A 27,439-nucleotide genomic window follows, 5' to 3' on the forward strand; every position below is an offset into this window, starting at 1 on the left:
ACGTTTTAGATGTTAACCTTCATAAAGAAGAAAATAAAAAAAATGTTTGATATAAAATAATCAAAAAAGCTGCATCTCTCTAATAAACCATCATTTAGTCACTGAGCTCAGTGCAGCAGTAGATAAAGTGACCAAACATCTATAGAAAATATTATGAAAATACCATCTAAAAACTGCATGAGGATGAAGAAAACTGCAGCCTGGAAACTGTTGAATCGAGTTTTATTCCGCTTGTTTTAGTTGCAAGCTGAAAATAAATCAGAGAGAAACTTTCCAGTTGAATCAAGTTCAGACCAAAACTCATGAACCCACAAAGTGGAGCTGATTTCGAACGCAATCTTCATCGATCCAAAGAGAAACAATATCAGCAGTGATGGCGAGATGAAGCTTCATGAAGCACTGAGGTTTTCCTCGTGAGCCGACGCGCCGCGGCGCTTCATTCGCTTCCACTGCGACATGGAGAGAACGACGCATGTAAAACAGGCCAAGTGAAAACAACGTGACGCCTTAAACTGAATAAACAAGCACAACATGTCTGTGATACTAATACATCAATTCTGATTATAGACTTAATCTGTTCATATCAAACAATGGAGGATCCCAAGCTTGTTGCAAACCTTGGGAACTTATTTCTATATAACTTAAAAATAAAAACCTTTACTGTGCTCAGGCTCGTAGGGCGCAGATGAAGCGCTTTGTCAGAATGTGTCAAAAACACATTACAGCTCATTTGACACTTCACATTTGAAAACATCAGAAATAAGAAGGAAATTAGAATACTGGTTCCTCAGTGTTGTTTTGTATTTTTTTTTTTTTTGACAAGTAATGATTTATTATTACTGTCTGATGTGTGAACCTTAGGAGAGGGTCCGAGGACTGGAATATTTTAGTAATTGAGTACTGCAGCGATTACTGTTATTAATAGAATACTGTGGAAAAATCCCTCTCTCTCGAAACATGGAGTTACGGGAGGAGAAAGGCCGTCACGCCAGTTCATTTAAAAATGCTTATAGGTCCCACAGAAAACGATAAAAACCCAGAAAATCTGACGTTATGCTGCTAGCGCTTAGCAACAACTCACAGGGAGAAGTGAGAGCGCTGCCCAACACAAATAATGACCCGGCCGGAACACGGTGCACTAAAAAATAAAACATAGTTTAACAAAGCTTCGAGGCAGATGCATTTTCCTCGAGGAATTTTCATAATTGAGGAACTTGAGTCATGGAATCATCCCTAGGTTGCATCACGCACAGGTGCGCAAATTAATTGCAAACGCACATGCAATAAAATCCTAAAATAAGAAAATGTGACAGGTGAAACAGCAGCGTTTTGCCATTTGTTTTTGATTCACAAGCAAAATTGGCGAACCACTTCTTGAATCGATCGCGTGTTTGATAACTGCGGTATATAACTAAGAATATTACTAACTAAGATGTTAGAACATAGCCTGGATCTGTACCATCTGCTCTGATGAGATGGAATCAGCCGACTCACGTCTCCTTAATCAGAACGCTTTTGAAACTTTAACAACAGATATGAGAAAATAAACAGGATAAAAAAAAATCTTTCATCTCAAAGTTCATCATCGTGAATCTCTTTTAAACTGCCTCTTCAAGCAGGTCATCAGGAGGATCGTCAGGACACAGCGATGCTTCTCTCTTTTCTCCGAGGTCACTACGTCCTGCAGAGAGAAGAAAGGAGCAGCAGATCGGTGAGCGCTTCCAGCCTCTCTTCATCAGCTCACAGTCACTGATGCAGCTCATCCAGGAAACCTTACCTTCAGCTCTCATCTTATCACGCTGGAGTGAACACAATGAACTCCAAGCTCACACACACGTACACACACTTAGCGTCCTCGGACGGCTCCATTCAAGTAAACAGAGGAAATAAACTGCTGAGGTTCACGAAGGCGTCGTTGCTTCACAAACACTTTGTTGAGGGATTTCCTGCTGCTCCATCCAAAACACACACACACACACACACACTCTGCTGCTGGTGAACACCTCGTCTGCCGTTGAAACATCAGCTGACTAATAAACACGGAGGCTGTCCCTGAACACGTCTGGATGAAACTAAGGACAGAAGGACAAATGTCCAGCTGTGACGAGTGGACTTCAGCAGAAAGACCACCTGGTGGCTAAACGTAATGACGGTTTGTGAAATAAGAGTCACTTAGACTGATCTCAGAGCAGGGACAAACATGAAACTTTATCAGTTTGTTTCTGTTGAACAGGGAGAACAAACAGTCTTAGATCAGATCTAAGATGCTACTACAGATTGAACAATTACGAGCACGCAGTCTGGAGACATGCTGAAAAACCGGCAGCTGATACCGAGCTTGAATTCCTGGAAACAGGAACACAACAAGATTCTATCTCCTTGGCATGTCGCCATTCAGCATGCAGCTTTACTGGAAACACTGCAGCGTCGCTTTGATGCTTTGGACTGGGTTTGGTTCAGTACTGCTGACCGTAGCCGGACTCGCTCACAACCATCTACTGACCTTACAGTCTTTACGAGATCCTTCAGCTGCTGAACATCTGACCTCTTCAGTTTGTTCGACAGCAAGTCCAGTCGTTTCAGATGGGAAGGGTTGGACTTCAGAGCCGAGGCCAGAGAAGCACAGCTGACCTCTGACAGCTTGCAGTTCACCAGACTGAATAAACAACACAAGACGTGAGCTGAAGCCAACCAGACGCAGGTTAAGACAGTCCAACAGAACCAGTTAAAGATCGCTACTTAATATCCATGACATCATGCTGCTGCGTTCACAAAGACTTCAACTCTTAAAATATCAGCTCCACCAGCGTACGCGTCGATACAAACTCAGCTTCTGCAGCCAAATTATTACATTTTTTTACAGAAAGTGAAGAAATTAGGGGAAATTTCAGAGGAAATGCGAACAAATGTAGATTAATGCAGATACATTAATTATTGCACAGCCACAAAGACATGGCGTCACGAAGAACACTTAATGTAAAACTGACTTTAGGGACTGAATTAAACCTTAGCTCCAAGTCCAGGAACAAACTCAGGAAAAATATTTATTAGAGCAGAAGACATGACCTTTGTTTTTCAAATTAATTATACCAAAGTATTCACTGAGATATGAAGGGAAATAAGCTTGCACCTGAGTTTTTGTATTTTGCAGTCAGGACTCTGTAGGAAACCACAGAGCTCTTTGACTCCAGCATCTTTCAGGCGTTTGTTGTAGTTCAGGTTCAGTTCTGTCAGATGGGACGGGTTGGACTTCAGAGCCGAGGCCAGAGAAGCACAGCTGACCTCTGACAAACTGCAGCTGCTCAATCTGAGTACAGAATAAGACGCGTGAGCTGAAATCAACAGGATACAGCTGAAACATGAACAAAGAAATATCCAATTGTTTTTTTATTGTTTTATCCAAATAAAAAATAACTTTTGACCTTCTCTCTGCAGACGTGGTTAATGCCTGTGAAATTAGCGCTGTGACTGATTGAACATGATGTTGGGAAGATGAATTGCTTGTGCTTTATTAACAACAAAGAAACTTTAACCGGACCAAGCCAGAGAAGAAGAAGAAACAAACTTTTCCATGGAGAGCCTCGGTGTAGATCACAAAAATATCCGCCATATGCCTACAAATTTCACATCAGAAAGTTAAACTAAAAATATGGCTTCTGACCTCAATATCTTTATTTTGCAGAAAGGAGTCTGGAGAAAACCACAAAGCTCCTTCACTCCGGCATCTTTCAGGCCGTAGTTGAGGCTCAGGTTCAGTTCTGTCAGATGGGACGGGTTGGACCTCAGAGCTGAGACCAGAGAAGCACAGCTGATCTCTGTCAACCCGCAGTCCTGCAGTCTGAAAATAGATTAAAACAAATGAGCTGAAGTCAACAAATTGCGGGTTAAAACTGAAATATGAACAAATTAATAAAAAATGTAGAAATGAAATAAATTCACTGATTGTAGAAATCACAGAAACATGATGAACTGATGTCAGAGGAGAATGGGCTGGTTGACATTATATATCAAACTGTTGTGGCTAAGACAACAACATCTGGACTAAGTTTCTATGGCAACCTGTGGAAGACGGACCCATCATAGGTGTCAGTTCAAATATTAAAGGATTGCTGGCATCGTTGCTAAAAACCGTTAAGGACGTCAAAAGAAAACACGTCTCTGATGTGACGGGTCAAATGGTCACGATCCTCGGGTTTTATTTGTACAGACCGGACTGAACCCTGGCCTGCTGCAGGTGAAACGTTTTGCAGCATTTTATTGAGAGAGTCACCTGCACAGAGGCCCAGATACGTCTTGGTGTCCTGCTTTGTCGTCTTTGACAGCTTTGAACCTGTGACTGTCATCTCTGCAGGAGGTGATCAGACATTTAAAGCCAACAGGTTCTCCACCTCCTGAATTATTCACAGAAGTCTTCCTCAATGTTACACCAGAGATCTCCACCACATCACTAACTAGCAACCAGTAGCTTCCAGAGCCTTTTCCAGTAACTCGCCAAGGGGGTAATAACACAAATGGTCAAGAAAACAACATTTGTCCATTGGTGAAAGTGGACAAAGATAAAGTTTCACATAAGAAACATCAGCTCTAAACTAAAACATGGTTTCTGACCTCAGTTTTTGTATTATGCAGACAGGAGTACGTAGGAAACCACAGAACTCTTTCACTCCAGAATCTTTCAGGTCTGTGTTGCCACTCAGGTCCAGTTCTGTCAGATGGGTCGGGTTGGACTTCAGAGCTGAGAACAGAGACGACCAGCTGGTCTCTGACAAACTGCAGCTCTCCAACCTGAACAAAGAAAATAGTTAAGCCAACAGGATGCAGGTCAAAACTGAAATATGAACAAAAAAACAATACAAATGTAGAAATTAAATAAATTCACTGCATGTAAAAATCATAGAAACATGATGAACTGATGTCAGAGGAGAATGGGCTGACTGATGTAGTTTATCTATCGTTAAGTCACCTGTGGTGTGCAAGACAACAACGTCTGGACTAAGTTTCTACAGCAATCATTATTTATCTGCATCCAAATCACTGGAAGCTCATTTTTACTTATGGGACAAAAAATGGAGGAGCATTTCTTAAAAGATGATGTGGTGGTGAAGTACTACATCAGGCTTGTATGGTTGGTGCTCTGTCTTCTCCTCATCCGTTTTCCATGGATTGGTTGAAAACTTTAACCTTTCCAGACGTCCCCCCTAACACTGATGTACCTAGTCATTAATCTTCCAGTCCAGCATACTGCACACATTATACACAGGTTACTTGATGACAATAAGTGTTGGAAGACACTGACTTATATTCCTCAGTTTTGTTCATCAGGCAAAAGCATTTTAATGTGAGAAAAATAAAGTTCAACAGACTAAAAGTCAGATATAATAAAAAATAATTCATTTGTGAGGTAAAGCATTTTAGAAATACTATTCTGACAACATATTGTTTTAAAAGATAATGCATCAGAATAAAATTATTCATTACACATGTTAAAATATCCGTGATTGATTTTATTGGAGAAATAGAGAACACAAACCTCAAACACTTCACTATGCTGGCTGAACTCTCCAGGATCTCACACAGATGCTTCATTCCAGAGTCTTTCAGTTTGCAGAACTGACTTATTTCCAGTTCAGTCAGATGGAAGCGTTTGGACTGCAGAGCTGAGGCCACAACTTCACATTCAGTCTCCGAGAGCCAACAGCCACCACCAAGTCTGTGATTAGAGAAGAAATACTAAGTTGTATTTACAATCACACAATCCGTTATAAACACACAATAAAATATGATAACATGCATCTATAGTGGTCTGTCCATTGTCTCAAAGAAACAAAGGGTTGGGGGTTAGAAGAAATCGTAATGTCCAAGTTTCCATAAAAACCTAAACAAAGAGTTTATAAAAACAGCTAAAGATCCTAAGTGGTGAATCATGTGGTAGCAGCCCAGTGACTCAAGAGGGGTTAGAAGTTTAAAAAATGTCTCTGGATGATTGGGTCTTTCATATAAAACAGAGATTTTCTTGAGTTGTCAGCATTTTCTATTAATTTCAACACAAGAACTGATAAAAGTGGGATATTTTTTTAAAATGATTTAAAAAAAAATTCTCTAAGTACCAAACGCTGCAACAGTGCTGTCCTGGATGAGGAGAACATTAAGATATTTGAATGGTTGAAATAGTCCAAAGGGTGAAGGAAGATGTTAAAGGCCAAAAAAATGCCCAGAAGCAATCTCTTGAAGAATGAAGAAGAAACATGAGGACAGCAAGGCCGAATCAGCATTCAGACCATGAAGACATCTGGACTCACACAGCCTTCCTGCAGTTTGTCACAGCTGGAACAAGTCTCAGTCGTCCACCTGCTGATGTCTTGTACTTCTCCAGGTCCAACTCATCCAGAACCTCCTCAGACATCTGCAGCGTGTAGGCAAGAGCTGAGCACTGGACCTCTGAGAGTTTCTTCCCTGATTCCAGGAGATGTTGAATCTCCTTACAAAATGAGAGGTTGTTCATCTCCATCAAACAGTAAAAGATGTTGATGCTTCTATCAGGAGAGATATCATCAGTGTTCATCTTCTTCAGATTGTCGGTGATTCTCTGGATCGTTTCTGGGCTGTTCTCTGTCTGACCCATCAGGCCTCCTAGGTGTTTTTGGTTGGACTCCACAGTGAGACCATGAAGGAAGCGGACAAACAGGTCCAGGTAGCCATTTTCACTGCTGAGGGATTTCTCCATGACTTTCTTCAGGAGCTTATCCAGTGAGTAGCCATGGTCTGTTTTCTTGGACGTCATGAAAAAAGTCAAGAAGTAATACAAAGATGAGTGGTCATCTTCTTCCAGGAACATCTTCATTACCTCTGTGTTCCTTGTGGTGAAACTGTGGAGCATGTAGACAGCAGCCAGAAACTCCTGGATGCTCAGATGAACAAAGGAGTAGACCGAGGTTTTGCCCATCCCCGTCTCCTCTTTAAAGATCTCAGTGAACACTCCTGAGAAAGAAGCGTCTTTGATCTCTATGCCACAATCTTGGAGGTCTGATTTATAGAAGATGAGGTTTCCATTTAGCAGCTGCTCCAAAGCCAGTTTTCCCAGAGACTGAACCATCTTGCTGACGTCTGGATCTTGCTCAGCTCCTCCGTCATACTTTTTCTTCTTGATTTTGATCTGAACTACCAAGAACTTGATGTACATCTCAGTCAGGGTCACGGGCAGCTCTCCTCCCTCTTTGTTCTTCAACTCATCCTCCAGAACATCAGCAGTGATCCAGCAGAAGACTGGGATGTGGCACATGATGTGAAGGCTTCGGGATGCTGTGATGTGGGATATGATCTTGTTGGCCTTCTCCTCGTCATCTCTGAATTTCTTCCTGAAGTACTCCTCCTTCTGTGAGTCGGTGAACCCCCTGACTTCTATGACCATGTCAATAAACTCAGCAGGGATCTGATTGGCTGCTGCAGGTCGTGTGGTTATCCAGAGGAGAGCAGAGGGAAGCAGTTTCCCCCTGATGAGGTTTATCAGAAGAACATCCACTGAGCTGGACTCTGTAGCATCAGTCAGGATCTCTGTGTTGTGAAAGTCCAGAGGAAGTCGACTCTCATCCAAGCCATCAAAGATGAACAGAACCTGGAACTGTTCAAAGCCACAGACATCTTTGGTTTTAATAAAGAATTTATGAATTAGTTCCACCAAGCTGAACCTTTTCTCTTTCAGTGTGTTCAGCTCTCTGAAAGTGAATGGAAATATGAACTGGATGTTCTGGTTGGTTTGGTCTGCAGCCCAGTCGAGAGTGAACTTCTGTGTTAAGACTGTTTTCCCAATGCCAGCCACTCCCTTTGTCATCACTGTTCTGATTGGTTCGTTTTTTTCAGGTTCGGGTTTAAAGATGTCGTCTAGTTGTATTGTTTTTCCTGGTTTGCTGGTTGCTGTTTCAATCTGTCTGACCTCATGTTCATTATTAACCTGTCCAGTTCCTCCATCCAAGATGTAGAGCTCTGTGTAGATATCATTTAGAAAGGTTTTCTTTCCAGCTTCTGCAATGCCTTCACGGAGACACTGGAATGTCTTCTTCAGATATTCTTTATGGCCATGTTGACACCGACCAGCAAAATCTGAACAAAGAAGTAAAGATACAAGAGGAAACACTTCAGCAAATTAAGACTCAGACTAAATTTATTGTTTTTATGTCAAGTTATTTAATCGAGGGGGTCATTGCAACTACAGACCATGAGAATTTAATTCAGACGAAACTTGAGACCGAAAATGGCAGACATGAAAATGAAAAATGTAAAGAGGGAAAATTGTACAACTTTGCCTATTAATAAATGCACTCTTATTCGTAGACTCCATTTACATGAATTGTACGTGGACTCTATTGGACTTTAGACCACCATCATTACGTGGACTCTATTGGACTTTAGACCACCATCATGTGGTCTAAAGATCCTGAACCAGTCTTTACTAAGGGTGAAGGGTTTCTTGTCTTATGTACCTCTGGGTCAAGCATCTGAAATCCAGAACGGACTCTACTTTGGATCAGTTTTGGGCTCAGAAGGATATGAAGTCCTTCTGTCTGTTACTGACCTTCAACTACTGCAGCTTCAAGACTCAGGTCACTGAGCTTCTTCACCAGGTCATTTCTGTTGATCTTTTCCATAATAATCCCCATAACCATTACAGCTCCAGCAAACTGGTATTTCTGCACCATTAGGTCCACGACGTCGTGCCTCTCTGCCCTATCCAACTTGGAGGTTTTGATGGGCTCCATTCCATTCCAGGTCTCTTTCTCTAGAAGCCATTTGAAGCGACGGAATTCATCATCAACTATATCATCCAGGATGCCAGCAAGCTTTTCATCCTCGCACATCTCGACCTACAACTTAAATCAGAAGAAAATATGTTAGAAAATCTCTTGGTTTTTTGTCTAATCAGAGGCCTCCTTCAAAAGTGTACAGCTTTCACAATGAAGTTTGCTGTAGGGAGAAATTCTGAAACTTGCACAAAAAATTTGCAAACTACGACATTGTGTGTAGACATCACCATAGACATGTCAGAGCACATGGATTTGCAGTCAACTGAAGTCTGAGCAGCTGCTCTTGCAGCTCTGCTCTGACATGTCAGAGCCTGACAATAAGAGAACTGATGTGAGCACCAAATGTTTCTCCATCTTCAATCATCTCCATCTTGCTGTACGGAGATGCTTCAGTTGGTTTGCAACAACAACTGAAGCATCTAATCTGTGCAATGTAAAAAGTTTTTGTATAATCTACACTAAAATTGTGACAGACTGGCAACCTGTCCAGGGTGACCCCGCCTCTCGCCCAAAATGTTTCGCTGGAGATAGGCAACATGACCCCTCCTGACCCCACTAGGGACAAGGGTGTACAGAAAATGAATGGACGGATGGATCTACGGTAAAATACTGGCAGCTGTGGTTGCCAGAATTTTACAGGAATTTACCGTTTTTATACGGTAAAATTATGGCAACAACAGCTGCTGGTATTTTACTGTAAATTAGAGATGTTTTTTTTTTCACAGTATAGTTCTCTGGTTACACTGAGTAGTAGAAAATATTGAGATTCCTTCCTGCAAATTATCATTTTCAGAATTGACTAAGGCGGATGTCACTAATTTACAGTCTGGAAAATGAAATCTGTTCTGAAAGAAGGTTCAGCAAACTCTTTCTAGGAACTCTAAGTGAAATTACTCTGAAAATGAGTTTCTGGTTCCAGAACATTTTTTCTCACTGATAAACAAGGTACATGTATGACTGCAACTTTACGAGCTTTCAAAAGCTGTGCAGCCCAGACTGAAATGAAGGTTGCTGAATATTTTGGTCGCAAATCATAACACCATACCTCAGTTTTCTTTCACTTCCCAATTATGCAATACTTTGAGTTTGACTCACAAAAATACCACTGGAAGGTGACAAAATATGATTGATGTTCAAATGATGAGCACTTTTACATAGCATGATTTGAAAATCAGACCATAAGCCTAGTTTTTGCCGAGGCTGAGTGTTTAGAAAAAATCCTATCATGTTATGCAAGTACAAGTATTTAATAGGGATATTTTTTTTTAAAGCCAGTGAAGCCAAATAAATAACCTGTTTCTCCTGATCTTATCATGCCTGACTCATATGAAGCCCCTCCCCTCCTTCTCACAGCTAATATATAATTTCAGATTGACTAAACTGCAAAAATTGAGTTTTAAAATATTCACTGCGGTCCAAAAAGCTCAAAGAGAATAAACTCTCTCAAGACAGTAGGGAAACAAGACAAATATGGAGTAAACACTCACCCTGATCCAGATTTTTGGTCCTCCTTCTGCTCTGCTCTCAAATGGAGTCTGAGCCAAGCAGACCGGTTTCTCCTGATCTTGTTATACATGAGCCACCGATGCCCCCTTCTTACAGAATAGGTGTGTACATATGTGTTGAAACATGTTAGGAATCCTCTCTGATAATCTTTGCTTTACAAGGAAACAAATGAAGATCATCAAGTTCAGATTTAACCTGGTATGCACTGCAAAAACACCAAGCCTTACTAACCTTACGTTTTGATCTAGGTTCTAGTGCAAACAGGTGAGTGCACTTGAAATACGACAAAACTAACTTACAAGTAACTTTTCAGAAAGAATTACGTACTTACGTTCTAAGTACGTAATTCATTAATATTGATTTTAAAAAGTGCTAGTTGCACTGGAAGATTATTTCACTTAGAACATGAAAAATATCTTGTTACAAGACTTATAACAAGACATTCTTCATGTTTAAAACACATTTTAGGATCTTAGTCCATTTACATTGCACCCTAGTTTTACCCAACAACTACAATAAAAACAAAAAACAAACAAACAAAAAAAAACAACTACAATAAAAACAAGACTAATAATAATAATAGTTGCTGCTCAATATCAGGGTTTGCTGCAAAGTCAGTAACTTGATGTAATCAGCTGAGTTTCCTCAGATTGAAAAAACAAACAAACAAACTTCTTACCAATTGAAATAAACAGACTTTATTGCATTGTTCAGTAAATAGGATAGACCCAGGATGAGTGTTTTTGAATTTGAATTTACATGATTTGATTAATCTGACTAAATATTTCTGAATATAGACACGATGTCTTTGGTTGAGTGTCTTTACAGTACATTTGTTGGGAAGTCATGCTTTGTAAATTAACTTAATTTAATTCATTTAAACATCTTGAAAAATGTTTAAATCTACAGACACAAAAAAGTCTTGCAATTATTTTACATGTGGACCTGAAATGTGTTATTTTTAAAATGAAGCATGCATTTTTCTTCAATAAATGTATTAATTTGTGTAAAAGCTTGATGTTATTCCTCATGTAGACCTGAGAGTCTGATAACATTTTGGTATTGTTTTCCTCAATAATTAGGGATTTTTTTAAATGAATTTATTAAATTAAGTCAAATAGTTCAACTTGCTATAATGATTCTCATCTGTATATCCCACCCACACAATCCTTAAGATAATATCCAATCAAACCTTGAGCCCCGTTAGCTTCCAGGGTTTAGGTTACATAACCAGTTTGACACAGCTTGAAAAGGTTAAATGTCTGCCATGTTGCAATAGATTTCAACTTGCCAGAGGCATTTAACATGTTTATAAGTCTGTCACACTGTTGTACAAGAATTTCAACCAGCTCTTGATTGCATCGTTTCTGCATTGCTTGCACGTCCCGGTTTGGGCAAAGTTTCTGTTGTCACACAGATGGCCTCACATTTGACTCTAGAATGTTTTTGCTATATGAAGGGGTAAATGGTTGACAGTGTCATAGTTATAAAATATGGCCTAAACCAACAACATCTCTCTATTGTCTCCCATCAACCATCTGGTAAAGCAACAATCTATATGAGAGAAAATCATTGAGCGTAGAATGATCTTGCATTTTCTAACAAACTGCTTCTTAACCAGACTTTCAAAGAAAGTTTTAAGTCAATAACTACTCCTTATGATGGCCAAAGTCATGGCTATCTCATGGCTTTTGGACTGCAGGGTCACTCTACAGCTCAGGACATTGGCACATTTCAAACAGCGTCACGGCTCAGTAGGCCAGTCAGAGTCCAGTGACTCTTAAAGCACCTTGTTTGACTGTATACTTGAAGCTGTCTGATCTGATTCTGTTTGAGACAGTGCTCCCACAGAGCAGACGGCCTGAAGACAAACATTGTGATGGTTTGCTATTTCTTTGAAATAGTTCTACATTAAAGTGCCAACTGGCAAAAAAGCTTAAGTTGATGTTTTAATAAATATGTAGTCATTTTAATTATAATTCTAATATGTGTATTATTTATTAATCTTATGACTTCTACCATCATAAGTTATAATGTAGACTGGGTTTGTTCCAACATCTATGCATTACTCCAGGACGAACCTATGCTGCCATCAAGTGGCCAAATTTGGTAATTACACTTCTAATTTTTAAGTTGAAGTTTAACATTTTGACCTGTAGGTACCAAACTAGAAAATTCCTGCAGAAATTTTAAGGGGCCTGCCAAAGTGTGCCCGTCGGTTTGGACCCAGCGTTCTGATACTAAAAATTAGCCTTAATGCTAAAGAAAGCTTCAATATAGTCAATAACATGTGGAGAGTCAGAAGCATAAATTTGCTTTAATTTGTCATGTACTTATCTGGTCAGATTGCACCACCTGGGACATCTAAAAAAACAAGAACTCCATCTTCTCCTCAGACTGGGAGAGGTCCAAGTCCATGAGGTAATTGAGGGTGTCCTTGACTAAAAATACACAAGTCATTCCATCAACAGACAGCTATTATGAACAACTTGGTTGCTTCAATTTAGATACATTTGCTACTTCTCATGGGCCAAACCTCCATGTCCCGTTTCCTCTCTCTCTTTATGGCAGCATCTAAGGATCGTTTCACATGGAACAACCTGCAAAAACTGACTAAAACTGGAAGACCAGGTGAAAAACTGGAAGGGTATTTAACTCTCTCTTTTTCCCTTCACAAAAAAATCAAAGCAGCCGGACCAAAACAAAAGTTCAAGAAACACTCATTCTTGGCTCATGTCCTCAAATATTTTGTGCCCTTTGTGAACATAACAGTTACACAGAAATGAGGCTTCATAAACAGGTTTTGTACACGCACATTGAAAGCTTTATTTATCTTTGCAAATTCAAAAGTGGCTGATCTTGAAATACTTATCAGTTTTCTGTCAGAGGAGTTGCTGGAAATATTGCATCATTGCAGTAGATAAAACAATCAGGAGCTACATGCATATTCTGTTTTATTTTGAAATTGAAATGATTTGAAATAGGTTTTCAATGAGGCCCAGATAGTTTTTCTTATTTTTCTAATACAGTTAGTATAACTGTGAAAATAAGTTTCACAATTTTTTGCGTTGTCATTTTGGCCTGGTGGGACCAGTTGTCCTGTTTTCGCTCTTTCTTTTGGAGTAGAATCATTTTTGGCGTTAGTCCGGTACTAGAAGGGGCTTCGACGGCCCTGTATAGGGTTGGCCCCCTGCTGTACCGTTTTGTTCTTTTTGATCGGCTCACCTGGCCCAACTTTCTATTAATACATTTGTGAGTTTTGTCATTTCTTTTGCAAAACTCCTTTTTTTTATTCATAACCATTTGCATCATTCAATGGGGTATATGCCAGGGACTTCCGTTTTAGCACTTCCGCATTTTTTAGCCACATAGAATGCTTCCGGTTCGCAGGTCACTCTGTGTTAGGCGATGGAGTTTTTCACTCGGTCCTTGCTGGATTTGCCCAAAGTAAACGTTAACGACGTTCATCGGATTATTGAAGCAGCTTCAACAACTCCGACGTCGAAAAAAGACAAGGGTTTTAAGCTGTATGTGTGCAGTTTCATAAAGGACTTCCAAGGTAAGTAATTGTTTTAAGTTCTCCGAAATGCCTGTATATGTGTATAACACAGCTAAGCTAGCCAGTAAGTGCTTTGTAAATGTTACGTGTCACACACAGTCACAGCCTTGCCTTGTGAAGAATCTAATGTCCTTGTCCGATGACGCAAAACGTTGAATGCCAAATCGCTACCTCAGACTAAGGCTCTCCACCTGTTTCCGTAGTTGGCGGATTTCCTCCCGGAGAGTATTGTTTTCCTCCAAAATCAAATCCACAACTGCAGGGTCTGGAGCTGAGGCATAATCGTGTTCCTTAGTACAGACATTAGCCGGTGGGTTAGCCTCCTCCTCGCTGTCCTCTGGTAGTGGTCTTTTCCTCCTCTCCCAAACCCCCGGTCGTGGAAGGGAAAAATTATTCCACTGGAAGAGAACAGATACAGCTCCCTTTTTTAACCTTCGTCTTCTGATTTCAGACTCAGGCTCTTGTATGTCCTCACGTTTGAAATGCCGGCTACAAACTCTAGTGTGAGCTTTGATGGCTAAGTTAGCTCTCCGGATAGCCACTATCCATTTTTTCCGTAACTCCTCATCAGTAGGGAAGCAGAAAAAACTGACAAATTTATTACACCTGCTACTCACCGGACACAACGGTACACAACAAAATTCGGATGTTGTGCCAGTTGCTCGAAGATATGTCACTTCCCGTGACTTCTACATTCTCACAAGTGCTGAGAACTATATGGAAGCACAGGCTACCGGGCACATTCTATGTGGCATAAATCTAAACGGAAGTACGTCACCACCTCTCGTGGCATATACCCTATTAAACCTCTCCTTGTTTAATCTCTCCCCAATCACACTGCACGTTTTACTGCTGCAGCCCCCTAGTGGTTAACATATTGTAACTTCACTAGCAGAACTAAAGTTCAACTCACTTTTGTCCTGTTAGACTCCCTTCACATGGTCAGCATTTGTCAGGTTTTGGTGGAATTAACCTTTTTTTCTCCCAGTTTTAGTCTGTTTTTTGCAGGTTGTTCCACGCAAAACGATCCTTGGCTCTGCATGTATCTGGAGAAGATGCGGGTCACGAAGTAGAAGCGGAGCAGGTGGTGGTCAGACTGATGCTGACGGACCTCTGTGTACTCGGTCCCATTGTTCATTTGGTTCAGACAGCCTCCTTCCACCAAGCAGTCCAGCTCGCAGCTCATCTCACCCTTGCTCTATATCTCACACAATGCCGGTACAAGACTATATATCACATATAAAGATACGCCTAGAAACATTTACCTTTCCCTAATGACAATGCCTATTTTTAGAACTTTCGGGTGACCAGGTGCCCGTGGGCACCGTGTTGGTGGCCCCTGCTCTATTATTTGGAAAAACTCTAAATACTCCAAATATGACTGTAGAGTTCTGCTACATTCCAAGTCAGTTCCAGTGGTAACAGATCTGAGTTTAATTTATCAAAATGGGAATCACAGATGTACTAAGAGAAGAACTCCAGGTTTTAGTCGAAGACTGTGTAATTCATGCAATTGAAGAATTTATCCGCCATATTTCAGAAGAAGATTGGGAAAATTTGGCAACAGGACACCAAGATGAAAGCTTCAGAGAGAGGACTAAATATCTGCTGAGGTATTTAACACAGGTCTTTTCAGATGTGGTTTTGAACCCAATTACCACCAATACAAATATAGAGACTTAAAAGTCATATTTAGAAACGTCGTTTCTCAGGCCTTTGCTCAAGCTATGGGTATTGAACGAGGACTTTGAATCTGAGTGTGCAGAGACATTTAACATGTTTTTCTTAAAGCGTGTGATATTGGCGGTCAAGTCTCCCTTCGAAGAACCCAAAGAGCTGCTAAAGGTGGGTTTAAGATTCAGTTCTTTGGTGCAATCTGTCATCATTATCATCCAGGAACTGATAACGATGAGGCGTGGAATTGAAGATCTCAGAAAGTCATGTGAGAATGAGAGAAAAGAGACAATACGGCTTTTTGTGAAATGTCTGTTGTGTAGAGGCATCAGGAAGTCAAAGACGTGTTGCTGTCTCTACCTGAAAGACAGAAGAATTAGTAGTTGACAAAATCTGGGCTAAATGGAATTTGAAATCAAGCAGAAATGGCTTCCAAGTCTGAACCAGAAGGTTTTCAATGACATAACTAAAACCTTGGGCTTCTCTGCTGGATGGTCCCTGGCTTTAATGGAACAAAAGTTTGTCGACAACATAATCTTGTCATGTTTTGAAAATGAAACCAAGAAGCACCAGAAAAAGAGAGGCAGTTTTATTACATTCTCGTGCTGTTGAAACCTTGACATGCAGTTTCATTTGCCCTGAGTTTTCTTAATTTCATCCACCTTTGGTTGTTGATTGTTTCCCTTTATCGATTCAGCTGTTTTTGTTTTCTTATCGCCCCGTGTGTATTTAACCCTTGTGCGTGCGAGGACTGAGGCAAACNTACAGCTCCCTTTTTTAACCTTCGTCTTCTGATTTCAGACTCAGGCTCTTGTATGTCCTCACGTTTGAAATGCCGGCTACAAACTCTAGTGTGAGCTTTGATGGCTAAGTTAGCTCTCCGGATAGCCACTATCCATTTTTTCCGTAACTCCTCATCAGTAGGGAAGCAGAAAAAACTGACAAATTTATTACACCTGCTACTCACCGGACACAACGGTACACAACAAAATTCGGATGTTGTGCCAGTTGCTCGAAGATATGTCACTTCCAGTGACTTCTACATTCTCACAAGTGCTGAGAACTATATGGAAGCACAGGCTACCGGACACATTCTATGTGGCATAAATCTAAACGGAAGTACGTCACCACCTCTCGTGGCATATACCCTATTAAACCTCTCCTTGTTTAATCTCTCCCCAATCACACTGCACGTTTTACTGCTGCAGCCCCCTAGTGGTTAACATATTGTAACTTCACTAGCAGAACTAAAGTTCAACTCACTTTTGTCCTGTTAGACTCCCTTCACATGGTCAGCATTTGTCAGGTTTTGGTGGAATTAACCTTTTTTTCTCCCAGTTTTAGTCTGTTTTTTGCAGGTTGTTCCACGCAAAACGATCCTTGGCTCTGCATGTATCTGGAGAAGATGCGGGTCACGAAATAGAAGCGGAGCAGGTGGTGGTCAGACTGATGCTGACGGACCTCTGTGTACTCGGTCCCATTGTTCATTTGGTTCAGACAGCCTCCTTCCACCAAGCAGTCCAGCTCGCAGCTCATCTCACCCTTGCTCTATATCTCACACAATGCCGGTACAAGACTATATATCACATATAAAGATACGCCTAGAAACATTTACCTTTCCCTAATGACAATGCCTATTTTTAGAACTTTCGGGTGACCAGGTGCCCGTGGGCACCGTGTTGGTGGCCCCTGCTCTATTATTTGGAAAAACTCTAAATACTCCAAATATGACTGTAGAGTTCTGCTACATTCCAAGTCAGTTCCAGTGGTAACAGATCTGAGTTTAATTTATCAAAATGGGAATCACAGATGTACTAAGAGAAGAACTCCAGGTTTTAGTCGAAGACTGTGTAATTCCTGCAATTGAAGAATTTATCCACCATATTTCAGAAGAAGATTGGGAAAATTTGGCAACAGGACACCAAGATGAAAGCTTCAGAGAGAGGACTAAATATCTGCTGAGGTATTTAACACAGGTCTTTTCAGATGTGGTTTTGAACCCAATTACCACCAATACAAATATAGAGACTTAAAAGTCATATTTAGAAACGTCGTTTCTCAGGCCTTTGCTCAAGCTATGGGTATTGAACGAGGACTTTGAATCTGAGTGTGCAGAGACATTTAACATGTTTTTCTTAAAGCGTGTGATATTGGCGGTCAAGTCTCCCTTCGAAGAACCCAAAGAGCTGCTAAAGGTGGGTTTAAGATTCAGTTCTTTGGTGCAATCTGTCATCATTATCATCCAGGAACTGATAACGATGAGGCGTGGAATTGAAGATCTCAGAAAGTCATGTGAGAATGAGAGAAAAGAGACAATACGGCTTTTTGTGAAATGGCTGATGTGTAGAGGCATCAGGAAGTCAAAGACGTGTTGCTGTCTCTACCTGAAAGACAGAGGAATTAGTAGTTGACAAAATCTGGGCTAAATGGAATTTGAAATCAAGCAGAAATGGCTTCCAAGTCTGAGCCAGAAGGTTTTCAATGACATAAATAAAACCTTGGGCTTCTCTGCTGGATGGTCCCTGGCTTTAATGGAACAAAAGTTTGTCGACAACATAATCTTGTCATGTTTTGAAAATGAAACCAAGAAGCACCAGAAAAAGAGAGGCAGTTTTATTACATTCTCGTGCTGTTGAAACCTTGACATGCAGTTTCATTTGCCCTGAGTTTTCTTAATTTCATCCACCTTTGGTTGTTGATTGTTTCCCTTTATCGATTCAGCTGTTTTTGTTTTCTTATCTCCCCGTGTGTATTTAACCCTTGTGCGTGCGAGGACTGAGGCAAACGTAGAGGACTATGGCAAATGATACAAGTTTTACATGTGTGGGCTCGGTTGGACCCCATTTCTACAAGGGGTAAGTTCACCCATGTCTCTTTCTTTTCGTGGGATCCTCTGTTGTGGTCCGTTGTCGACTCCAAGCCAGTTCGAGTTGTACTCACGCACACAGTGTGTGCAAAGTCCTGGTTTTCACTAAAGACGCCCATCTGTCCCTCCGTCTATCCCCAAGACGCCACGCTGGAAAAACAGAAAATATTGCACATTTTCTGCATTTTCATTTTTTGAAGAGTGGGGGGAGGGGGTGTTTTTTTTTTTTTTTTAACAAGCATCTAAAATGCATATTCTTTATCAAAGTACAAATATCTGAGTGCTCCTAAATGCCTCCGACGTTTGTTTGTTTGTGATTCTCTACAGTTGGTTCACCCTTCTTCGGTTGTGCCTCACAGGTAAGCGCTGTTGGCAAAAGTTTTTCCAAGTTGTTCAAAAATGTGTTGATGTTGATTCCATCATAATACAAATATGGCAGAAAAGTAGTTCACATCTTTTTCTCTCCTTTTTTTCCCCATAGGATGGCTTTAATTAAGCTCCTTAGCAAGAGACCAGACACATCATAATGGCTCATAATGGACATTGACAATCCTAAGAAGAAAGAGATTCTGCTACATAACGAACAAACATACATTTCTGCAGCTCTTTGGGAGCCTCTGGAATCAGCAGATATAAAACTTAATGGAAAGTTACGTTTTAGTGAAAGTTATTAAACAATACTTTTACCGTGAACAAAAAATCCCTCTCAAAATATTAATGTTGCCTTTGTTGATTTTCTTGTGAAAGAAGATTAAATTTGAGTTTGAAAAATAAATTGTTGGGGTTTAAGTCATGATGTAATTTGTTTTGTGTAAAGTTATTTCGTATGTATTAATAGTTCTGACAGAATTGGTTTCTACGATGGCCCTGAGGCGCAAACCACTTAAACAAATTGAAAAACACAACATTAACAAGGCACAATAACAAAAACACAAAATTAAGGCAGCGCATTTACAAAAACACATTTATTGTGGCCATTTATGTTATTTTTTTCACAATATTACAGCATAAGGAAACAGCATCCAATGTTTACCAATGTTGCTTTTAACGTTATTGTGTTCGCCAGTTAAAAACTAGTTGCAGATTTAAGAGGGCGCCTCCTTGCTGCTCTCTGGATTATTTTAATTTCAGTCCACTTAAGGTTTACTGTTATATCAAATTATTTTAACTCAGACTTGCTTAATTTATAAGAAACATCTTTCAGACAACTGACATGCCCTAATTGTGCGTGCGAGGACTGAGGCAAACGTAGAGGACTATGGCAAATCATACAAGTTTTACGTGTGTGGGGTCGGTTGGACACCGTTTCTATACAAGGGTTAAAATCGTTACCATGTTTGACCACAGATAAAAAGCAACTTGCAAACTTCAGGTAATCATAGCAATACGTTTTCAATAATCATTGCAAAATACTTTATAAAGTTTGGTCCATTTACTTGTATTAATTTACTGGCAAGTGGGCCACATTCAGTATGGCAGCTGCTGTGACGTATCGCAGCAGTGGGCCTGTCCACTCAATGAGGCGTCGACATATTCATGTCTATGGGTAGAATGATCTTAAAGATGCACCGAATGAATGCAAACTACCCAGCATTGGCTGAGATGGTGCAGTTTTTTAAATCAGGGGTTTCCAAATTTTTCTATGCTTTCTGCAGGAATCTGTCACAAAACTGTTTGCAACACCCTTATTTATACACAATTTCTATAACATATGGCTTAAAGTAAAGCTGAGAAAATTGCTGATACCTTAATAAAATATGTATTCTACCTCTAAGCAGTTTGGTTTCGGTCAATACTGTCAAGATGAAAGAGAGGACTAAAACTTATTTTTTATATTGGACAACTAATTTATTTTACATCATTTCTGCTGTAAAAGATCTATAATATACATATTTTATCATGGCTGTTGTGAATATTGCCAACGAACAAGGCATTTAGTCCAGTTTTGGTCGTTTATTGAACTTTTGGAAAACAGCGGCTACAGTGCAGAAAAATAAAAAGGAGAAATAATGTAGAAAAACCGATTAAGAGTAGCGAGATATTTGCTACCGGTTGTTCGTTGTTATCTCGTCTCCCCAGGTCCGTTAATGTCGTGTGTAAAAGTGAAACCACAAAGACAACACTCATTGTTCAACTGAACAATCAACCAGAATTTTATTCCAAACAATCAAGTGCATAAAAATCACACCAACAGCTCAACATGGTCATCAGATACCAAAGAGAGTGTGGCAGTTAAGACAGTTCCACCCCAGTGAACTGACCAGCTGTTTTAGCTCAATTGCTGGGTTTCGAAATTCAGATGGAGGGCCGGAAGTGGATTTCTCCGGTTCAAAGCAAAGCAAAATTGATCATAAGTAAACTAATCTCCTAAATGGGCTGGAACAGTCGAGGCATCTCGAAAAAATATGCATGTATTTAGGATATGATCCATATTATCTCGGTAAGAAAAAAAAAAGACTTCTCATAATCTTGAGGATTTACCAGGTGTCGAGGCCATCCACAAAACTAGCTACCTGGAGCTGCAGACCTCGTATTATACGATGAGCCAGAAGAAAGTTTTCAAAAGCCTGGAGAATACAGTCATTTAGTTTCAAGCTGGGTCAAGCACTTAGGATAAAAAGCAGCATTAGATGGCTGTCGACTTGTTTCTGCGGGTGAGTAGTGAGTTGTGCTATTTTAAGTAATTTTAGTCTATGATAACGATGCTACCGCTAACAACAAACTAACCCATGTCTTTTATGAGCTTGAATCTCCTGGTATAATTTGTTTAGCTTCTGTAAACCCAAATTCATGCTGGAGTTGTATGTTAATGTTGAGTCGTTGTGACGAGGTCCGATACGATTAACACCGATCTACAGAAACGAAACTCCGTGTTCGTGTCTGTTCGTGGCCAGACACGAAGCATGTGGGGGGATAGTAACAGCTCACTGTGACTGTATGGCTAGGTAGGTTATATTTAATTTATTTAGCTTTTTTCATTTTTATTTTTTTAGCATGAAAGTCCCACTGAAAAAACATTATATTATCTGCCTGTGACTCGGCACTGAGCTAGCTGCTAACAACATTAGTGGTCTGGGGACAACCACGCTAGGGAATAAAAATAATATATCTTCCCTTACATGTGAATGCTTGTCTTTCTAAGTAACTGTCCAATAACATATCTGGCATTGTTAGTTTCCGCACCTCCTGTTATTAGCTGTAAATTGTAAGTTTTTAAAAAATAAGTCCCCAACAACACTAGTAACAGCCCATAATAATGACGTGTTGCTGTTTCTACGCCAGAGACCGTGCAGGTGTAACCAAGGCCCAAGGGATGAATTAATTGCTGTCTAAGCTATCCTCCCAGTGTACTTTCCCAGGGCACGAACAATAGATGTGTTCATTTCATACAGAAACATTTTACTCAAGAAAGTGGGACCAAAGTTTATCAGCTATTTCGTCCCTTCAAACTGGTTCCTACCGCAGAGAGCTCTCCTGACCTCTCTGACCCAGGGCAGATTTTGATTATAAAAATTAGCACACGTTTCATATAATATCTTCAAACTCTTATAAAACAGACATGAGCAGTTTCAATTACTAAACATCTGTTACACTCAATATTTGATGATTAGTTTTCAACCTCTTTGGTTATAATGAACTAAAACATTTTCAGATGAATATATGACTTATATGCTCTTAAGAATGTGATCTACTATAAAAAAACTACTGATTAGACTAATTTTAATCAAATCATGATCATTATATCTAAGAAAAATGTTCTACTGATTAAGTTATGTGTTGATTAAACCATGAGTCTCAATCTAACCTAAAACGAGGCCTACTCAAAACAATCAGGATCAGTCTAATATTTCAACATGCGCTAAAGTTAAACATAATTAAAACTAGCATAATTAAACAAACTTTTCCAACAAGAGCAATTCAAAACCACTCCTATTCTTATTTTTTTCTCGGTCTGCACGCCATAACCTCCTAGTGACAACAAATCCACTGGACGATAGAACAGAGATTGTGTTCAGGATTCAGCAACAAAAACACGCAAAGAACAGGATATTCAGTCCGTCACTGTTTTATGGTTTGAGGCTTGTTGTTTATTTTGCAACTAATAAGTGATCGTCTGAACACAGCGTTGGTTGACGACTAGCTAATTGAAACACCTGCTCTGCCAATGATCTATCTAGGGTTAGTGTGAGTCACCTTATGTTAGCCGAACCAAAACAAATCCAATTGCACAGCACAACATCTACGTGTTAAAGTTGCTAAAGTCAAGCTAACATAGCTGACTGACTTCCCTCTCCCTCCTATTTTTTTTATTAAAACCTTTTACTGTACTGACCTGTGAAATGTGATGAGGACTTTGTTTTATAGTTGTCGAAGTGTTAGCAAAGCACTGCGTTCCTTTTTCTTTTATATACACTGATTTAAGTCATGAATCCAAAACAAACTGAATTGAAGCCTACTAAAGACAAGCATAATCAATCTAATAGATTGGAACCGCATGTTTTGGTACGTGCTGGTGGCAAGACAATAAAATGTTTACATGGTCCTGAAATAAAAAGGAGAAATAATGTAGAAAAACCGATTACGAGTAGCGAGACATTTGCTACCGGTTGTTCGTTGTTATCTTGTCTCCCCAGGTCCGATAATGTCGTGTGTAAAAGTGAAACCACAAAGACAACAATCATTGAGCCGACAGCTGAGCAGCTAGCTTGCTGCCTTCTCTCTCAGATGCAGATAGGGTTTATTGCAGCAATGCCACCAGGGGTATGACTTTTGAAATTGAAAAACATTTTTCAGCTAATACTTTCCTAGTTACCTCTTCAGGGAGAGGCTGATTTCAAACAACTATTCCTGAGTGAATCAAAGAGAGCTTTTGCCAAGAAGACAGAGGACCATGGTAACTGCATCTTTTTGCACGGACAGTCTCTCCCACATGTAAAATACCGAGTTCCATCTGGTATCGACTGATTGAAGCAGTTTTTGCTCAGGAAATTTCTGCTGCTTTTGAATTTCCTTGAGTTTGGTGCTGTGTTCAAAGCCAGAAACAAGTGCACTCGTTTTCTTGTGGATGTCAACCAAGTCCTTTGTTAGACAATCTACGTCTTTTTGAACAGATATGGCTGGGAAGCATACCGACTATAAGACCCAATTATAAAATTAAACACTGACTTTATTAAGGAAAATATAAATTTTAATTCTGTGGTTATGGTGTCACTTTCAGACTCACTCGTAAAGGTTAAGAAGAACTCAAAATACTTAGTAGTTGCTTTTATTCCATATTACTTTATCTAGCATTGGCAATATTCCATATTTAACTACTTATCATTTATGTTCACTTGCAAATGCACAAGGATTACATTAATCATTTAAAAAAAGGAAAGTAATAAGATTCAAAAAATAGAGCAGAGGTAAATCTCATCTGATACAATATCAAACTATAGAACTGCTAAAGTAGAAAAGCTGAAGCTACTACAGGGACCCCAGTGAGAGTTGATTAGAATATTATTTGCTCTTCAGAAAAGTCTGACTCGTGTTAGCACCAGCTGCCACACTGCGAGTATCATAAGTGCTTGTTATTTTTGGCTTGACAAAATGACAATAAATAATTCAAATGTCATAATTTGATTATGTAAATCTACATATTTTACACCAAAATAGCAACATTTTAGCCAAATTCCTTTGTAATATTCCCATGGCTTTCCATACTTTGTGGTTTATGGTACAGAAGCATGAACATTACCATAGTTTGAGTTTCAGCAGGGTAAACATAGAAATCAACATCAACCACTTTAATTTCTCTTAAGAGGAGAGTGGTTATTTATGAGAGACAAGAAAGGGGTAGAAAAGTTTAAATTCAACCAATAACACATGACCACATTGGTGCATGTGGTCATCTACGTACATTTGAAATGTGAAATTGATGGTGAGCGTTTTTAGATTTTCTTGTAATTTTCGTTTTTGTCTTTAGTTTATTTTCTGTACAGGGGCCTCACAGGAGCCAGGCTTCAGTATTTGTAAAGTGACAACAAGTTTTACAGTTTTTCTAAACCAAGGGTAGAACAGGGCATAAATAACAGGGTTTAGACAAGAGTTAAAATAAGACAGATAATCTGCTGCCAATACAGAGGAGCTACTGAACGAATCAGCCCCTGCCAGGTAGACGCAATAAAACGGACAGAAACTTATCAGAAACAGAACCACAAGGACACCAAGAGTCCTGGCTGCTTTTAGCTCGGATTTTGTTGCTGTTGGACCTGAAAGCTGCAGTGTGACGGATGCAACATGAGAGCGCATGGCACGAGCCTGAGAGACTGCCACCACAAACACTCTCACATACAAGACTATGATGACTGTAACTGATGCAATGAATGTTAAAACCACATCAAAAGTTCCTGTGATGAAGTCAACAACAGTTACACATTCTCCATAGCAGGAGTTATCCTTGTTCATTGGAATCAGATCGTGTTTTATAAATAAAATGCTATAGACAGCCGAACAGAGCCAACACAGACAGACACACACTTTGACTCTTCTCTCAGTCACTCTGGTTGAGTAACGCAGGGGGTCACAGATCGCCACGTAGCGGTCGATTGATATGAGCACCATGTCCCCTACTGAGGCAGAGGTGATGGTGAAGCACAGGTAATTATATATCAAACAAATTTTATCACCAAGAAACCAGCAGCTTGTGCTTCGGTAGATTTCCCCAGGCATTGATATGAGACCCACGAGCAAATCTGACACAGCCAGAGAGAGGAGGAGGATGTTAGTTGGTGTGTGGAGCTTCCTGGATGGGAGAGAAAAATGTCATTAAACCAACAATGCATCAATATTTTTTTACTTTAATGTCTTTATTAAAAATCTAATTTTCACCAGGCCCCAAATTCTTCCCAAGGCAATAAATACTTGTTTGGTTGCTTGATAAACCAGTTTTAAGAAGAAAGGAAGGTAAGATAAAATCTCTGCCTGAAGTGGGAGACTGAGATGATGACGAGCAGATTTAGAACCACAGTGATCAGAGAGATGAAGGACAGTATGATTTGAACAAGAACAACTTCAGTCCAAGGAGATGTTGGCGTTTTGCAGGAGTTATTGTAGAGATGTGGAAAGCAGAGGTCTGTGCTGTCTTGAGTCCTCATCCTCAGCGACCAGCAGAGACCAGCACCTCTTGTGGATATCGAATCAGTTTAAGTATCAGCCCACCAAATGACTCCTCCTCCATTTCCATCTGTCAGTGTCCTTTGGATTCTATAGCAGAGTGATTGTTTGAATCCTGAAACAGTTTACTTCAGTCCAAACGTGTACATTTTCATAGAACAAATTTTCCAAATACCTTTCCACACTGGTTTCATCAGGTAGCTTGTAAAATTCTCTGATGAAGCTGCTTCGTCCATGGGCCAGAAGCCAAAATTTCACATTTTTGTCGATTTCAGGTGGCGAACCCTATCCATATTTTTTGAAGAGATACACGTCTCTAGTTAATATTTTTTATATGGTAGCCCTTCCATAATGAGGGCTGAGTCATAGTTATCAGCTCACAAAGTTAAATCTTTCGGATAAATTCTGTTTTTTTGAGACTGGTGTGTGTCTAACAAATATCCAACCATGAGCCTAAACGAAAGATCTGTAATACCGTGTTTGGCACCACCTTAAAGGCGACATGTGGCTGTCATTTAACCCATCTTTTGAGTTTCTCTGACCAACACAGAAGTCACTGGAGCTCTTTAATCTAAAAGTGAAACCTATTGTTTTTTTCACTATTTAGCCTTCTTGTATCCAGGGTCATCAATACTCAGACTCAGGATTCAGAAAATGTATAATATGTCCATACTCTCTGCTTAAGGGAGGTATTAGCAGACAGAATAACTCTCACATAATAATTCTCTGTGTTTTCTGGTCTAATTCACGCTTGGGCCAGAATTTGTTCTACGCAACAATACATTTTAACAGGTTTTCCAAAAATGTCTGTGTACATATACATTTCAACACAATACTTATTTTAATAGATTACATCTTCACTTGTAATTTCAACATGACGACCCTTTCCAACTAGTCAGTTATCAACTGTTAATGACAACACCCATGATTCAAAAGAATGAAACCATCTTGTCAATTTATTTATACAGAATGTCAGAAATTTCAGAAAACAATAACGCAACCTATAGGAAAGTAATACTGTAGTAAACTCGTAACTTTAATCACAATTATTCTATAAACTGTTGCTACATTATATTCTCAGGTTCTAACACTCGATTCCTCTTCTTCAACATCATGATCATAATACTTGGTTAATTCCATGTCAGTCTCCAGGTCCTCTTACTCATCTTTCTGAGTGGTGCAGGTGTGTAGTTTGCACATTTCTGTGCACTTCAGCCTGTTTGCAAGGCAGGAACAGTCCGGCAGTTTGCAGGTCCGTACACAGCCATGAGTTCCAGGACGGCCAGTGGTGCTACGGGTCCTCGCATCCAGTCTAATATCAGCATACCTGGTGGAATAAGTGGAAGGTAAGTCTTTTCAATTTTTTAAGAAATCTAAACAGAACAAATTTGCCAATACATAAGTATACTGTTTTATAAGTAAACTAAAATGGTCAACATTTCTGGTGAAACCATTACCTTGGTCATCAGTTGCCCATCCATGACCTTTTGGCTCTGGTGTGTGTGGCTGTCAGTGATCGCCTCCACACTGCTGCCTGGTAATTGGCACACTGTATATGCATTTTCAAACAGTCACGGCAAGGAGGGAGTCCACTCCACCTCCTTTGGTGCAGAACATCACGTAACGCAGAGCATTGACATTATTTATGCCTGATGATGGCACATCTGTCTTGTAAACAAATGACTCCATGGTAGTCCACAATTCCTTTGACACATCCCAGGATGTTCCCAAAGTTTTGAAGGATTCTTGGAATGATCCGTTGACTTTGAAAAGTTTGAATTCACCACGTTTTCCTTGCCCTGCAAATGCGCTTACGCTGTCACGACCTGTGAAGTTTACACCAGCAAGAACCTCACGTAGTTCATCCAAGAAACTGCGTAA

The 27,439-nt window shown here is 39.9% G+C and overlaps 2 protein-coding genes across 2 annotated transcripts; both read right to left on the reverse strand.

The window, feature by feature from the left end:
* Positions 1 to 205: 205 nt before the first annotated feature.
* On the reverse strand, positions 206 to 10,425 carry LOC103151400 (NACHT, LRR and PYD domains-containing protein 3-like). Its single transcript, XM_007571439.2, has 9 exons — positions 10,286 to 10,425; positions 8,570 to 8,864; positions 6,300 to 8,097; positions 5,531 to 5,710; positions 4,609 to 4,785; positions 3,662 to 3,838; positions 3,131 to 3,307; positions 2,504 to 2,656; positions 206 to 1,681 (listed from the first exon to the last, which is right to left on the reverse strand). Exons 2-9 carry the CDS (start codon positions 8,850 to 8,852, stop codon positions 1,675 to 1,677), a joined length of 2,952 nt encoding a protein of 983 aa, XP_007571501.1. The 5' UTR covers positions 8,853 to 8,864; positions 10,286 to 10,425; the 3' UTR covers positions 206 to 1,674.
* Positions 10,426 to 24,364: 13,939 nt separating this feature from the next.
* Positions 24,365 to 25,539, reverse strand: LOC103151405 (trace amine-associated receptor 13c-like). The gene is made up of 2 exons (XM_007571445.1): positions 25,367 to 25,539; positions 24,365 to 25,187 (listed from the first exon to the last, which is right to left on the reverse strand). Exons 1-2 carry the CDS (start codon positions 25,537 to 25,539, stop codon positions 24,365 to 24,367), a joined length of 996 nt encoding a protein of 331 aa, XP_007571507.1.
* Positions 25,540 to 27,439: the final 1,900 nt, after the last annotated feature.

Source organism: Poecilia formosa, unplaced genomic scaffold (assembly GCF_000485575.1).
Source record: "Poecilia formosa unplaced genomic scaffold, Poecilia_formosa-5.1.2 Scaffold280, whole genome shotgun sequence".
NCBI classification, from domain to species: domain Eukaryota; kingdom Metazoa; phylum Chordata; class Actinopteri; order Cyprinodontiformes; family Poeciliidae; genus Poecilia; species Poecilia formosa.